The 15,922-nt window shown below is 42.3% G+C and overlaps 1 protein-coding gene across 2 annotated transcripts in view; it reads right to left on the bottom strand.

Annotated features, from left to right (window-relative positions):
- Positions 1–1,289: 1,289 nt before the first annotated feature.
- Positions 1,290–15,922, bottom strand: part of rnpc3 (RNA-binding region (RNP1, RRM) containing 3) — a 37,960-nt gene continuing 23,327 nt past the window's right edge. Inside the window, exons 10-16 of one of the 2 annotated variants that reach the window (XM_080794339.1) lie at positions 15,110–15,273; positions 11,870–12,079; positions 9,650–9,744; positions 8,396–8,454; positions 6,627–6,759; positions 5,249–5,319; positions 1,290–1,389 (exon numbers count right to left, since the gene is read on the bottom strand). In XM_080794339.1, the coding sequence (XP_080650465.1) occupies positions 5,251–5,319; positions 6,627–6,759; positions 8,396–8,454; positions 9,650–9,744; positions 11,870–12,079; positions 15,110–15,273 (730 nt within the window). In that variant the 3' untranslated portion in view covers positions 1,290–1,389; positions 5,249–5,250. Of the gene's footprint in view, positions 1,390–2,967; positions 3,142–5,248; positions 5,320–6,626; positions 6,760–8,395; positions 8,455–9,649; positions 9,745–11,869; positions 12,080–15,109; positions 15,274–15,922 lie in introns of those variants that run through there. The other variant, XM_080794338.1, reaches the window with a different exon arrangement.

Genomic DNA, 15,922 nt, shown 5'->3' with positions numbered 1-15,922 from the left:
TTTTTTCTCTCTTTTTTAACTTCAGTTATTATTTTGTTTGCAAACAACAAGTGGGATCTTTGCAGAACTTCAGATAGATATGACAGGTGTTGGGATCACTCTCTCCACCGCATGCTGTTCCACAAGATCACAGATATCCCAGGGATTCTTGGAGGACAGCTTTAAAAAATAATAAATAAATAAAAACATTCCAAATCCAGCAATTTCCCAGAGCTTTGTGTGAGTGTGTGTGTGTTGGGTTTGTTTGCCTGCCATTGTGTGTGTGTGTGTGTGTGTGTGTGTGTGTGTGTGTGTGTGTGTGCGCGCGTGCGTGGTATTGTCGGAGCGTGTTGACACACAGCCATCTGCCGCTCAGCCAATCTAACCCATTGAGACCCGAGACTAGATTCTACAATAAGGGTTTGTTGTGCGATAACAGCTGAAATTACATTGCACGTCTGTGCATTAATTAGTGCTGCTGGGGTTGTGCAATAACAAGAAGTCAAGTGTGTTTTGTTTTAGCTTTGTACAGTATGTTTTTTTTGTGATATAATGCACTGATTGGTTGGCACTTTTAATTTCGTTGTACACGTTGCAATGACAAATAAAGATCTATCTATCTACAAAATGATGTCGTCTAAATCATGACAGTTTTCTGAAAAAACAATATTTCATGCAAAGGACCCCAGAAAAATGATCTGTATTCAGCCGTACTGACCTCCATCTGAAAATGTGTTGTACCATGCAGGCAGGGACCGCTCAGAAGCAAAGATGTATTAGTGTAAAAACAAAAAGAATTGCTATGAAAGAATTATAATTATATTGATAAGACGTGAGACACATTTTCACGATCTTTCAACAGCTATAAAAACAGCGTATTCATGTCCTCGCTGTATCGCATTACTGCTATTTTTATTACATGTTTTATGCTTTGCTCTTTTCTTTCTTTGACACTTTGAGCTGCATTTCATGTCATGAAAAATGCAATACAAATGAAGTTGTATTATTATCATGATTAAAGTTTAAAACAATGGTTAAAAGCTAAGAGCAGACACAGATGCCTTCCAGGTCTCAAAGGGCTAGAGCTCAAATACATTTTCCCATCTCTCTCTATATTTACTCGTCCGTCTGAAATGAATCTGTGATGAAGGAGAGAGAGAGAGAGGTGGCGATAGATGGATTCTACTCGTCCTCCTCGACAACACCTTCACACCGTTTACAATTACCATCATTTGACTTGACGGGGTGGGAAGGGGGGCGACGGGGGACAAAAAGGGCGGAATGTCAAATAGATGTTTGAATTAAAAGTTTTTATTTAAACAAAACACTAGACCAAAACAAAAATAAAGCACACACACGCACAAAAATGATAGCCTTTTCCGATAAGCCATCACCTCTGCGATTGTAAACCTGCAAGTCAGAGTCAGACAAGACAAGAAAAAGGGTATTGTAAAAAATTAAGTCTTACACATTCCAAAATACCATCAGAGTTCCCACACATTTTTTTACCAATGAATTCACCCCAACCCCCCACCCAAAAGAATATCCCCAAACTTTTCCAGAATATTGAACCCAATTAATTTCTAGGCCTATATATCAATTAGACACCTATACGTATGAACTTTTCTGTCACCCGCATCCACGTTTGCATATTAATAATCCACCCGTTATATCCAACCGCATTAATTAATTATTATTCCAATTTATAAATTGCGAGATTTTGTGCATTTTAAAAGCTATATATTTCTTACTATTACTATTCATTAATTAATTAAATGAATAGTAACTTAGAATACATTTCTATTAAAGTTAGGCAGTGTAGCAACAATAAAGCATAGAATATAGAATCATTATATTCCACATTTTGGAATATAACCCATTCTGACCGGGCACCCATTTTGGTGTTAGCATCATGTTATGCTTTACCTATTGAAAAACAGCAGATCTACAAGCTCGTAGCGCGCCACCGAGTGGCGCGATACGAGCTTGTAGGTCTGCTATTTTTGAAAAATTCGAAGAACGACTGACATTTTTAGAATCTGATCTCAGGTCAGAATGGGTTCATCAGACCAGTGTGTGTCCAGTGGAAACCTCGTATGAATCTGATCTCAGGTCAGAATGGGATAAATATAATGTTGGATCACGCTGCGGCACGTCGTGAGCTTGTAGATCACGCTGCTCGTTTGGCACAATAACGACTTATCTTGCATGTTTCGTGTAATGTTAGACATGTTTTGGAAAAAGTTGTGTTTTTATTAACAAAATCAATAGAGCGCCGAAGTATGACGTCAATATCGGTAGAGGGCGCAGGTTCATGTACTTTTTATTTGCATCGTCGTAATCCCCATAGGAGGGATTTTAGATCGCCTCATATTAATAACTATGTTTGAAAAATGACCATGTCACCCCGTCCGCTTCACTCACGTGGATATGAAGAATCAACTGACTGAGAGAAAACGCTATTGTTACTGCTGCTGAATTACCGGCAGTTACATTTTCACTAGAAGCAGACTGTATGAGTGACTGACGGTCGCAAACGATACAGAGAGACACCTCCCCGACAATAACGCAGAGAGTTTGTTTATTTTTGGACCACCAACGCTTATATGGGACGATTTTAAGATGAGCCCATGTTATTCTCTATAGAGAAATTACTACCGTGAACCTGGCAGGACCAGATGAGCGAGTGACGTCAGGACTTCGGCACTCTATCCACACTTTTCCTGGGCTGTGTGTGCTCCAGTTCCTGTCGATTTGATCCAATGAAAGCCAATGAAACTGGTCAGATGACCAATGATATCCAATGAAATCAACAGGAACTGGAGCACACACAGCCCAGGAAAAGTGTGGATAGCCAAAAAACAATGCTGCAGCCAACAATTTCTTCCAGGACCATTGATAAATTGATAAATTCCAAACTTTTTTTTTACAGGACTGGAAAATGTTGTTTATTTCCCCTTCGTTTTCCCCATCCCCCCCCTCCCTACTTTCATGGCACACGCTTGTTTACAGATGTTGCAGTTTTAATAATTACATGCGTTCAGATTAAAAAAGGTTACATTTAATGTAAATGATACAATCTTCTGGTCAAAAGGATATGGACAGGACAAGGATACTGAAACGGTCCCTTTGCTGAGCCACAACGTCACAAAGGGTTGACGTCTTCGATAAATAAAGTGCAAACAAGAACACAGCCAACAGTTACAATTACAGTAAGAGCATGTGCAGCGTTTAGTTAGCATCAGAATGACCTCTAACCTTTAGTTAGCATCAGAATGACCTCTAACCTTTAGTTAGCATCAGAATGACCTCTTAACGTAATGACCTCCAACGTTTAGTTAGCATCAGAATGACCTCTTAAAGGAGAATTCCATACTAGAAGGCTTTCTAACCTTTCTTTGTAGTCGTTACGTCCCCACCAAAGAGGTCCAGGTGTTATTTTGTGCAAAAGCTCCTTATTGGCTATTTCCCTATACCATAAGCCCTAAATGAATTGCATTGAATTGAATGGGAATTGAATGGGGCTATGGGGTGTTGTGCTAATTCGCTTATTTCCATCGAGATAAGTAGTAAAGTGTGCCGCTTGGGATATTATTTACATTATGAAGAGAGGATATATACAAAAAAATATTAATTTTGAGCGATGGAAATAAGCAAATTAGCACAACACCCCATAGCCCCATTCAATTCAATGCAATTCATTTAGGGCTTATGGTAGGAGAAATAGCCAATAATGCACTTTTGCACAAAATAACACCTGGTCCTCTTTGGTGGAGACGTAACAACTACAAATAACACCTGGACCTCTTTGGTGGGGACGTAACAACTACAAATAACACCTGGTCCTCTTTGGTGGGGACGTAACAACTACAAATAACACCTGGACCTCTTTTGGTGGGGACGTAACGACTACAAATAACACCTGGACCTCTTTGGTGGGGACGTGACAACTACAAATAAAGGTAAGAAAGCCTTTTAGTATGGAATTCTCCTTTAACGTAATGGCCTCTAACGTTTTGGTTAGCATCAGAATGACCTCTAACACAAACAAGGGACTAAATTATTTTCGCTCCTATGCCACCAAAATGTGGAACGCCCTACCAACAGTCATTAAGACATGTGAATCCCTTGACTCCTTCAAAACCGCTCTCAAAGGGCACCTACGGACGGCTGCAATTCCAAACTGGCCCCCGTAAAATCTGAATCCCCCCCCCACACTGTATATGTTTATTTTCCCTTTTTACCTCCTTTATGATGAATTCCTGTTCTGTTCTTTGACTATTATAGAAGTGTCTATTTGTATGTCTCTAAATGTTTTGATGAATTGAACAAGGTGGACCCTGTTGTAAACAAGTGTAACGCTTAGCTCAATGTCTGCCAAGGACTTAATTAACTTATTTTTTATCAATTGGGTCGTCCACTCACAGTTAACAGCCTTTGTATCGAGTTTGTGCTTGAAATGTACTGTAATTCTGAAAAACTGTTAATAAATATTTCAATCAATCAATCAAACTAACAGTGGTGGAAAGGAACTACTGTAATGTAGGGCTGCACGATGATGAAATTATGACCGATAACCCATTATTTGCAGGGTGGTCATATCTGATCTACAAGCTCATAGCGCGCCACTGCTTGTAGTTCTGCTATTTTTGAAAAATCGAAGAACCACTGACATATAGAAACATAGCTTTGTCAGAAAACAGTCAGGATGTAGGAGAACATTTTTAGAATCTGATCTCAGGTCAGAACGGGTTAATAAAGTATTCAATCAATGAATCAATAAATAGCCTGTACTCTTCTCCGAGTGTCTGTTTTCACAACTGAATGAGATATAAACATTATACACACATTCACATTTAATTTGTCTTTTGTTCCAGACTAGAGGTACTTAGACACCTTTGATTTATATCGATCTCATTGATGAATATTTTACCTTTTCATTTAAAAATAATGTTGCTGGTGAAAACAGATTAATCTGTATTATATTGATACCATTCCGATATGGTATTTTTTTATGGCCGATTCCGATTATGCCTCTGATTATTAATGGTGCATCCCTAACTGTAAGTACATTTTTATACTTTAGAGCATTTCCAATGGTCAATACTTTTTACTTCTAGTCCACTAGAGGGAGCCAGATACTGTACTTTTTTACTCCACTACATGTATTTGAAAACAAACTACAGTTACTTTGAAGTGGTTAATTTCATTTTTTTTAATGTATATATATTTTTTTAATAGATCATCAAAAGATGTTTTTTTAATATACCTTTAGCGTCTCCTCCCTCCCTTCTTGGCGTCTCCGGCGTCTGCCTTGGGCCTCGCTGACCTGGCGAACTGCTGTGGGCTCACGGTTAAGGTCCTTTACAGTTCAGCTCTGAATCCAGAGACATTTACAGTACAGTACAGTACAGTAAGCAAGAGCAACACGTGGTCGACACATACAAACTGTCATCAGGATTCATAAGGAATTGGGGCCAGGTCAAGTCAGACCAAGACTAGGTCAGATCTGGCCCAGAATATCACCCGATTTCAACCAACATAAATTCTTCCAACTAAGATGGAACAGATCAAATTAGCAAGCGCTGCGGGCTAAAGATGGAGTCTGAAGAGGTCTGTAGTTCTGACTGTAGTCAGACTGTAGTCTGTAGTCTGTAGTCTGTAGTTCTGACTGCAACGGGAAGTGCATTCCATACATAGTTTAGATTGAGGGGTGAGTCTGTAGTTCTGCCTCCTCGTGTTCCCCCAAATCCTCCGTACTAAACACAATAATCCTGCTAAATCTCAAAGGGGTCGTCTGCTTCTTTTTGTTCTTCTCTGCATCAGCGTTTTAAATCTCCAACCCTTAAGACTACGGTACTTATAATCGCTGTCTGGGAAACAAAGCTTATATGTCCATATTTACATTTCTATGTTCCGTTTTTGTTTTGTGTTTTTCGGGGTAAAAACAATGCATCACTTTTTTAACCACCATGTCTACCACACGTACAAATGTGTCTAGCGCAGGGGCCTCAACTCCTATAAATAATACACTTGTAGATCTGCTATTTCAAGGGCTGTAAATGTAAAGGATACCACCACCAGGGGCCTGTCGTGGAGGTTGTAAATGTAAAGGATACCACCACCAGGGGCCTGTCGTGGAGGTTGTAAATGTAAAGGATACCACCACCAGGGGCCTGTCGTGGAGGTTGTAAATGTAAAGGATACCACCACCAGGGGCCTGTCGTGGAGGTTGTAAATGTAAAGAATACCACCACCAGGGGCCTGTCGTGGAGGTTGTAAATGTAAAGGATACCACCACCAGGGGCCTGTCGTGGAGGTTGTAAATGTAAAGGATACCACCACCAGGGGCCTGTCGTGGAGGTTGTAAATGTAAAGGATACCACCACCAGGGGCCTGTCGTGGAGGTTGTAAATGTAAAGGATACCACCACCAGGGGCCTGTCGTGGAGGTTGTAAATGTAAAGAATACCACCACCAGGGGCCTGTCGTGGAGGTTGTAAATGTAAAGGATACCACCACCAGGGGCCTGTCGTGGAGGTTGTAAATGTAAAGGATACCACCACCAGGGGCCTGTCGTGGAGGTTGTAAATGTAAAGGATACCACCACCAGGGGCCTGTCGTGGAGGTTGTAAATGTAAAGGATACCACCACCAGGGGCCTGTCGTGGAGGACGTATCCGTTGGTGTCTCTCAGGGCCTTCTGGGCGCTGAGCTCACTGGGGAGGCCCACGAACGCCTGTCCTTTCATCCTGCCCTCCTTCATCAGGACAATGTCAAACCTGAGACAGACAAGAGACAGTGAGACACACGCTGCTATCAATCACTAGCCCACTGAGACCTGAGCCCTAGATTACACTAAATGTCTTTTTAATACATTTTTTATCCCACGATTTTTCACCCCTGTGTCAATGTAGCCTGGGCACCATTTCATTTAGGATGTATGATCCTGTCGGGAGCAGATGATATCGTTACGTCATGTTGTAGTCATTGTTTTGTAGTCATCAGGATGATATCGTTACGTCATGTTGTAGTATTGTTTTGTAGTCATCAGGGTGATATCGTTACGTCATGTTGTAGTATTGTTTTGTAGTCATCAGGATGATATCGTTACGTCATGTTGTAGTATTGTTTTGTAGTCATCAGGATGATATCGTTACGTCATGTTGTAGTATTGTTTTGTAGTCATTAGGATGATATCGTTACGTCATGTTGTAGTATTGTTTTGTAGTCGACAGGATGATATCGTTACGTCATGTTGTAGTATTGTTTTGTAGTCATCAGGATGATATCGTTACGTCATGTTGTAGTATTGTTTTGTAGTCATCAGGATGATATCGTTACGTCATGTTGTAGTATTGTTTTGTAGTCATCAGGATGATATCGTTACGTCATGTTGTAGTATTGTTTTGTAGTCATCAGGATGATATCGTTACGTCATGTTGTAGTATTGTTTTGTAGTCATCAGGATGATATCGTTATGTCATGTTGTAGTATTGTTTTGTAGTCATCAGGATGATATCGTTATGTCATGTTGTAGTATTGTTTTGTAGTCGACAGGATGATATCGTTATGTCATGTTGTAGTATTGTTTTGTAGTCGACAGGCAGGAACAACAGGCAGCAACTTTATTGAGGGAAAAGGAAGGTTCCTTCATTTTTTTCTCAATAAAAGCTTACGAGAGCGTTACGAGAGCGTTTATGCTGGTAATCCAAAAGAAAATGCACAGGCCATATGAGACAAATAACTGAAATATACAAAGAAATCACTGGTATATATTCATTATTTTTATACTTGAAAAAAGCTACAAGCTTCGATTCAACTCAATCCAAAAACGACTTTTTTTCAAAACGATTATCTATTCAAAATGATTCTCGATTCAATACATAGCATAGGATTTCATCACAATCTTCTCCAGCCAACTGAAGTGACTACAGTAACTTGAAAATTACTGAAGACATGATGTTTACCATGATTAGGGTGAGCTTACATTTCATATCACAAACACCATGTAGTGAAAACTCCTGTAACTGTAAAAATGAATTACAGAAAAAAATTGATTTTTGGAAATTATGAATCGATATTTAATAGTTCATAACGGGAATTGCGATTTTAATTTGAACCGTGGAAACATGGCCACGAGGATGGTGGTTAAGTTCAAGTGGTTAAACTGTACTTTGTATTGACTGATACTGATACTGTTGGCATTAGCGTTGGTCTCTCATAAAGAACAGTGCCAGCCAAGGCGCAGCAGAGAGAGAGAGGTCAGTTGAGGGTTAAATTGACGAGAGAGTCATTAGTAATTGATGTAATAGACTAGAGTAATTAATCAAAACGCTGCATTGATGCATCGCAAGCAACAAGCTCAGAGTTATAGAAGTCTCCGTTAAACAAGCGTGGGAAGGGATTATTACGTACATGTTCCGCTCTGCCTCCGACGAAGGGTCGATGTATCTGCCGTAGATGTATTTCAGCTCCTGAGAAAGAGAAAGACAACATCACAAGTCAATAAATACACGCTAACAGTAGCATTAACGGGTGTTGTTATAGTGTGTGTTTGCGAACGCAGTGAGCACTTACTATGAGACCTAGCAGATCATGTCTGTGCGTGCGTGTCCCCCCCCCTTTGTGCCCATATATGGAGCTGAGTGATTTGTTTGTGATTGATGCAACACACTCCATATTTGGACGTATAGCTGCTTTGGGGACTCCTTATATGGTTATGTGTGGTTATGAGTCATGGTGACATGAGACTTAAAAAAATAATAACTTAAAAATAAATCTTAAAAGAACCCAAATATGTACGAGCTGCGTTCGCTTCCCGCGTTTGCGCGTCTTACTGGTATAGTGTGTTTTATAGTGTTGTTATAGTGTCATAGAATACATCCATTTCAGAGCATACCTTTACACACACCTCCACAATGGGTCTGCACAACTAGAAAAAGTGCAGGCACAGGTCTCCACCAGGAGGTAGAGTGTGTGTGATGTGTGTGTGATGTGTGTGTGTGTGTGTGTGTGTGTGTGTGTGTGTGTGTGTGTGTGTGTGTGTGTGTGTGTGTGTGTGTGTGTGTGTGTGTGTGTGTGTGTGTGTGTGTGTGAGAGACACGGCTTGGCCTGTTCTAGCGCCACCATGAGGCTGATTTGAAAACTGTCAAGTGGCATTTCTTCCTATATAGTGGAAATATGCATGCACAGTTTCGGACGCTGCGTTGAGTAGTTGTGGCGATTTGTACAAAACGGGTACAAAGCAGGGGCTACTCCTGAAAAGTTTAGAAGCCAATCGTATAGGCAATGAAGGTGGATTATGAGAAATCAAACAAACCCGTCTTGATCACAGGACTATGGAGAGCATGTGTACCGATTTGCGTGAGATTTGGATAACATCTGAAGGAGTAATATTAGAAAATGTGTCGGCCACATTGTGTGAAGAATCGTAGATTCTATAGATATATACCTATAGATATATATGCAATCACATTGTGTGAAGAATCGCAAAGATCCACCATTCTTGTGGAGGTAGATTTGGCAGATTCACATTTGATCTAGAATGGTGCAGAACTAAATGATGCATGAGGGACTTGAGACGGAAGACAAGCCGTTACAAATGTAATGACGACATGCCAGCACACACAAACAAAGACTGCAAAAAAAACCTGAAATAAATACACCTACTTTCTCGTCCACCTGCTTGGCGATGTTCTTCACGTAGAGCCGGCACGTCGGCTCACCGGGCTCGTACTTCTTAAACACGGACATCCTCTTGATCTCTGTTTGGAAGAACGAAATAAAATGACAATCAGCAGAACTGGAAGGAACAGAGGGTTCTGGAACCTGGCATATTATGGTGTTTTAAGAGATGAATGTTAACGCATTGGTTCTGATAGTGGGAGTTCAGTAAAGCAAAGCAAAGTTACCATGTTTACTGCAGGGTAACTGGACTAAGGAAAGGAAAGGTACTATGTTTACCCAGGGTAACTGGACTAAGGAAAGGAAAGGTACCATGTTTACCCTGCAGGGTAACTGGACTAAGGAAAGGAAAGGTACTATGTTTACCCAGGGTAACTGGACTAAGGAAAGGAAAGGTACTATGTTTACCCAGGGTAACTGGACTAAGGAAAGGAAAGGTACTATGTTTACTGCAGGGTAACTGGACTAAGGAAAGGAAAGGTACTATGTTGTTTACCCTGCAGGGTAACTGGACTAAGGAAAGGAAAGGTACTATGTTTACCCTGCAGGATAACTGGACTAAGGAAAGGAAAGGTACTATGTTTACCCAGGGTAACTGGACTAAGGAAAGGAAAGGTACTATGTTTACCCAGGGTAACTGGACTAAGGAAAGGAAAGGTACTATGTTTACCCAGGGTAACTGGACTAAGGAAAGGAAAGGTACTATGTTTACCCAGGGTAACTGGACTAAGGAAAGGAAAGGTACTATGTTTACCCAGGGTAACTGGACTAAGGAAAGGAAAGGTACTATGTTTACTGCAGGGTAACTGGACTAAGGAAAGGAAAGGTACTATGTTGTTTACCCTGCAGGGTAACTGGACTAAGGAAAGGAAAGGTACTATGTTTACCCAGGGTAACTGGACTAAGGAAAGGAAAGGTACTATGTTTACCCTGCAGGGTAACTGGACTAAGGAAAGGAAAGGTACTATGTTTACCCAGGGTAACTGGACTAAGGAAAGGAAAGGTACTATGTTTACCCAGGGTAACTGGACTAAGGAAAGGAAAGGTACTATGTTTACCCAGGGTAACTGGACTAAGGAAAGGAAAGGTACTATGTTTACCCAGGGTAACTGGACTAAGGAAAGGAAAGGTACTATGTTTACCCAGGGTAACTGGACTAAGGAAAGGAAAGGTACTATGTTTACCCAGGGTAACTGGACTAAGGAAAGGAAAGGTACTATGTTTACCCAGGGTAACTGGACTAAGGAAAGGAAAGGTACTATGTTTACCCAGGGTAACTGGACTAAGGAAAGGAAAGGTACTATGTTTACCCAGGGTAACTGGACTAAGGAAAGGAAAGGTACTATGTTTACCCTGCAGGGTAACTGGACTAAGGAAAGGAAAGGTACTATGTTTACCCAGGGTAACTGGACTAAGGAAAGGAAAGGTACTATGTTTACCCAGGGTAACTGGACTAAGGAAAGGAAAGGTACTATGTTTACCCAGGGTAACTGGACTAAGGAAAGGAAAGGTACTATGTTTACCCAGGGTAACTGGACTAAGGAAAGGAAAGGTACTATGTTTACCCAGGGTAACTGGACTAAGGAAAGGAAAGGTACTATGTTTACCCAGGGTAACTGGACTAAGGAAAGGAAAGGTACTATGTTTACCCAGGGTAACTGGACTAAGGAAAGGAAAGGTACTATGTTTACCCAGGGTAACTGGACTAAGGAAAGGAAAGGTACTATGTTTACCCAGGGTAACTGGACTAAGGAAAGGAAAGGTACTATGTTTACCCTGCAGGGTAACTGGACTAAGCTCAAGAACTTGTTTACAGCCAGGCCCTGCTCATAGAACATGGTAGGGGTTCAATGCCTTGCTCGAGGGCACTTCAACGGTGGTAATTTTTAACGTGCCGGTCCGGGGATACGAACTATAGCGACCTTTCCGATATCAAGACCGCTCCGCAAACCGTTCGGCCACCACTGCACCCAGTCCGGGGGTTCCAGGGGGTCCCCCTGAACGCGAGCGATCACGGAGCGTTAATTTTGAAACGAGAGAGAAAGGTAAGCAAGCAAAAATATTCTCTGTTTTTTTTGTTTTCCGGGGGCTTTTACAGAGTAAAAGCGGACATATCTTCCAGGCACCCCGAGCTTCTATTTTGAAGGAATCTCCGGCGCTGATTAATTGTGTGGTGGATGGAATGTTTTTTGTTGTTTTTTGTACCGTCTCTGGACAGACGTCCTTTGTCCAGCTCCTTCCTGGAGATGACGTCGGTGGGAAGGCCGTCGCTGTCCTCGCTGTCCCCGTCCTGGTCCTGGGAGGGACGGGCGCTGGACGGGTACATCTTCCCGAAACCTTCCCCTTCCTCCTCCTCCCCCTCCCCCTCCACCTCAACCTCCTCCGGAACAGCTGCCGGTCCTCCTCTCTCGTCCTCTACAGAGGGGGACACACAGGGGGAACAAAGACCAGACTTTGAATGTATCAAGCACTGAAAAATAAACAACAAGACACACGTATAAAGGTCGCTGTGGCGGGTTAGTGCTGCTAACGAATATTCCACATTCGAATGAATATTGGAATGTAAAAAAATACATAGCAACGCAACACGCAGTCAGCCCGCGGCACGCAGGCCCCAAACCGGGCCCCAAACTGCCCCCAAACCGGGCCCCAAACTGCCCCCAAAGTGTTACTTTTCAGGAAATGTAAAAAAGAACAACAATATCCCCGACATATTTTAAGGCCATACCATTTAACCGTGCGTGCGTGCGTGCATACGTGCGTGCGTGCATACGTGCGTGCGTGCATACGTGCGCGGGCGGGCGGGTGGAATCACTGGAAGCAGTCAAGCGGTAGGTAAAACTCCTGGGGAACAACTTATCAGCCACATGTACCTCTCCTCGGGTACGCAACGCTCTGTAGCGAGGTGGGCCGCGCGGCCGCGCTACCGATAACAGAGAGACTAGATCACCTCCGTCCTTATCTCTCCAACCTCCACCACCTCTGCTTTTCATTTAACCCATTCTGAACGGGAACCCATTTGGGTGTTAGCATCATGTCGTGCTTTAGCTATTGAAAAACAGCAGATCTACAAGCTCATAGCGCGCCACCGAGTGGCGCGCTACGAGCTTGTAGGTCTGCTATTTTTGAAAAATCGAAGAATGACTGACATTTTTAGAATCTGATCTCAGGTCAGAATGGGTTAATCAGACCAGTGTGTGTCCAGTGGAAACCTCGTATGAATCTGATCTCAGGTCAGAATGGGTTAACACTTTCCGACCCGAGAACCAAATCTACAAATGCCTTCTAGATGGTGACAGGGGGGACAGAGCTTTGTAGATCTTTGTAGAAACAACTAGAAACAAGACTAATCCCTAAGAAGCCAGCCGTCACAGTTGATCTCTCCCCCGGCTTGTTGGCCTCTATGAGAAATCTTTCTCGTTTCATTCAGAGGGTGAGGATCTATTTGGCTTTTCCCGGGGAGGTTTTTCTGTGGCGAGGGAGTGAAGTCTCGTGGAGAGAGATGTTTAACTGGAGAGGGAGGAGAGAGATAAGGAACGCCAGGCTCAGAGAGAGAGAGAGAGCCCCGAGACCAGAGATGACATTTCCTCTTCTCGCAGATATATAGCGGCACACAGCATCTGTGATATAGGTCTCTCTCTCTGTGTGTGTGTGTGTGTGTGTGTGTGTGTGTGTGTGTGTGTGTGTGTGTGTGTGTGTGTGTGTGTGTGTGTGTGTGTGTGTCTTCTTGTAAGTGTGATAAACTATGGGGGGGGGGGGGCGATTGGTTAACCCATTGAGACCCATGAGGACGATTCTAAAAATGTCTTCTAAATCCTGACAGTTTTCTGAAAAATCCCTATGTTTTTAATGTCAGTCGTTTTTGATTGACATTTTCATGTCAAGGACCCCCCAAAAATATATTATGTAATTGGCTGCCGAGAACCCCCCCCCCCCATCTGAAAATATGTTGTTCCAGATGGGGGTCCCCACCCCCCCACCCCCCCTTCCGAGAAGCAAAGACTTGAGTTAAAAACGTTCGCTCTGAAAGAATATATATTCAAAGATTCGCGCCACATTTTTCATGACATAGCAGATCTACAAGCTCGTAGCGTGGCACTCGTCGAGCTTGTAGATCTGCTATTTTTTCAACAGCTATAATAAAAGTATGAAATAAAAAGGGGTCCCCGGTCCATAACGGGTTAAGGGTCCCGTCCTGAGGTAAAGGAGAATTGGATGGGATTATTATACGACCGCTGCCACACCGCGTTATCCCTGTCCTGTTTTATCTGTTTCCACTGCAGGGAATGAATTGGGTTTTTTTATTTTCTCTCTCCTCTGTTGGTTTAGAAAAGTAAAAATAAGCATCTTTCTATTCTTCAAAAGTTGTTCCAGTTGTCTGTGAGTTGTTGTAGGTCTGTCTGCCTGTCTGGACATGATATGTGACCGGATTTGACTGAGAGACTGCCATCGTGCAAATTCCAGCTTTTCACCAGAGGAGAAAAAATGAGTTAATAGCACAGGCAGACTCTTCACATACTAGAGTATGTCTAAAACAAGTGTCAGAGCTGAAATCAACATGTAAATATGAAATAAATGATTAAACGTGTAGCTACATAGGTGTAATGTTAGAGACCACAGAAGACATGTAAATATGAAATAAATGCTTAAACGTGTAGCTATAGGTGTAATGCTAGAGACCACAGAAGACATGTAAATATGAAATAAATGCTTAAACGTGTAGCTAGGTGTAATGTTAGAGACCACAGAAGACATGTAAATATGAAATAAATGATTAAACATGTAGCTAGGTGTAATGTTAGAGACCACAGAAGACATGTAAATATGAAATAAATGCTTAAACATGTAGCTAGGTGTAATGTTAGAGACCACAGAAGACATGTAAATATGAAATAAATGCTTAAACGTGTAGCTATAGGTGTAATGTTAGAGACCACAGAAGACATGTAAATATGAAATAAATGCTTAAACATGTAGCTAGGTGTAATGTTGGAGTCCACAGAATACATGTAAATATGAAATAAATGCTTAAACATGTAGCTATAGGTGTAATGTTAGAGACCACAGAAGACATGTAAATATGAAATAAATGATTAAACGTGTAGCTATAGGTGTAACGTTAGAGACCACAGAAGTGAACCTTTTTCAAGCCTGTTTTCTCAACTCTCTGTTTCTCTGCAAGACATTATTACTCTATAAGCCATATCTCCAAAACTGTTGGGCCAAACTGTACAACCAATATGTCAATTTGAAAAACTGAAAAATGACCACCATGGCCCCCCTTTGTTTATCAAACCACTGGACTCTGGTCACATTTGACTTTCAACACTGAGGCTCAGAGACTTTGGCGTCATTAAAAAGGAAAACATACATTTGACCTGCAATGACTTATACTAAAGGTCACCACCACACGCATAGAAGTCAACGTGCGTGGACATCTCTTACCTTCGCTTTCATCCACATCTGCCTGTTGATTCGGTCCTCCACCTCCTCCTCCTCCCAAAATGGCCGCCACGTCGGGAACAGATATGTGGAATTCTATCTTCTTCGTCCCGGTGGCCTGCGGCTGCTCGAAGATGTCAGAGGGCTGTAGCGTTGGCCCCGGAGCGCTGCGTCCCAGGACAGAGGAACAGGCACCACGTTAGTGGGGGGCCCGGGGACCCCCAGGGGTCCCGGGGACCCCCAGGGGTCCTTGAGGGAGTCCCAGGGGGTCCCCAGCTAAATGATAGTTTGGAACCAAATGGGACCCTTATGGGTCTGTAACTCTGAGAGTGTAACAAATGGAACCAAATGGACCCTTATGGGTCTGTAACTCTGAGAGTGTAACAAATGGAACCAAATGGGACCCTTATGGGTCTGTAACTCTGAGAGTGTACAAATGGAACCCAACGGACCCTTATGGGTCTGTAACTCTGAGAGGGTACAAATGGAACCAAATGGACCCTTATGGGTCTGTAACTCTGAGAGTGTACAAATGGAACCCAACGGACCCTTATAGGTCTTTATAACTCTGAGAGTGTACAAATGGAACCAAATGGACCCTTATGGGTCTGTAACTCTGAGAGTGTACAAATGGAACCCAACGGACCCTTATAGGTCTTTATAACTCTGAGAGTGTACAAATGGAACCAAATGGACCCTTATGGGTCTGTAACTCTGAGGGTACAAATGGAACCAAATGGACCCTTATGGGTCTGTAACTCTGAGTGTAACAAATGGAACCAAATGGACCCTTATGGGTCTGTAACTCTGAGAGTG

This window comes from Protomyctophum bolini, assembly GCF_963924005.1.
Source record: "Protomyctophum bolini genome assembly, chromosome: 21".
NCBI lineage: Eukaryota > Metazoa > Chordata > Actinopteri > Myctophiformes > Myctophidae > Protomyctophum > Protomyctophum bolini.
The sequence above is the reverse complement of the archived record's forward strand: the minus strand, read 5'-3'. Positions and strand labels throughout refer to the sequence as shown.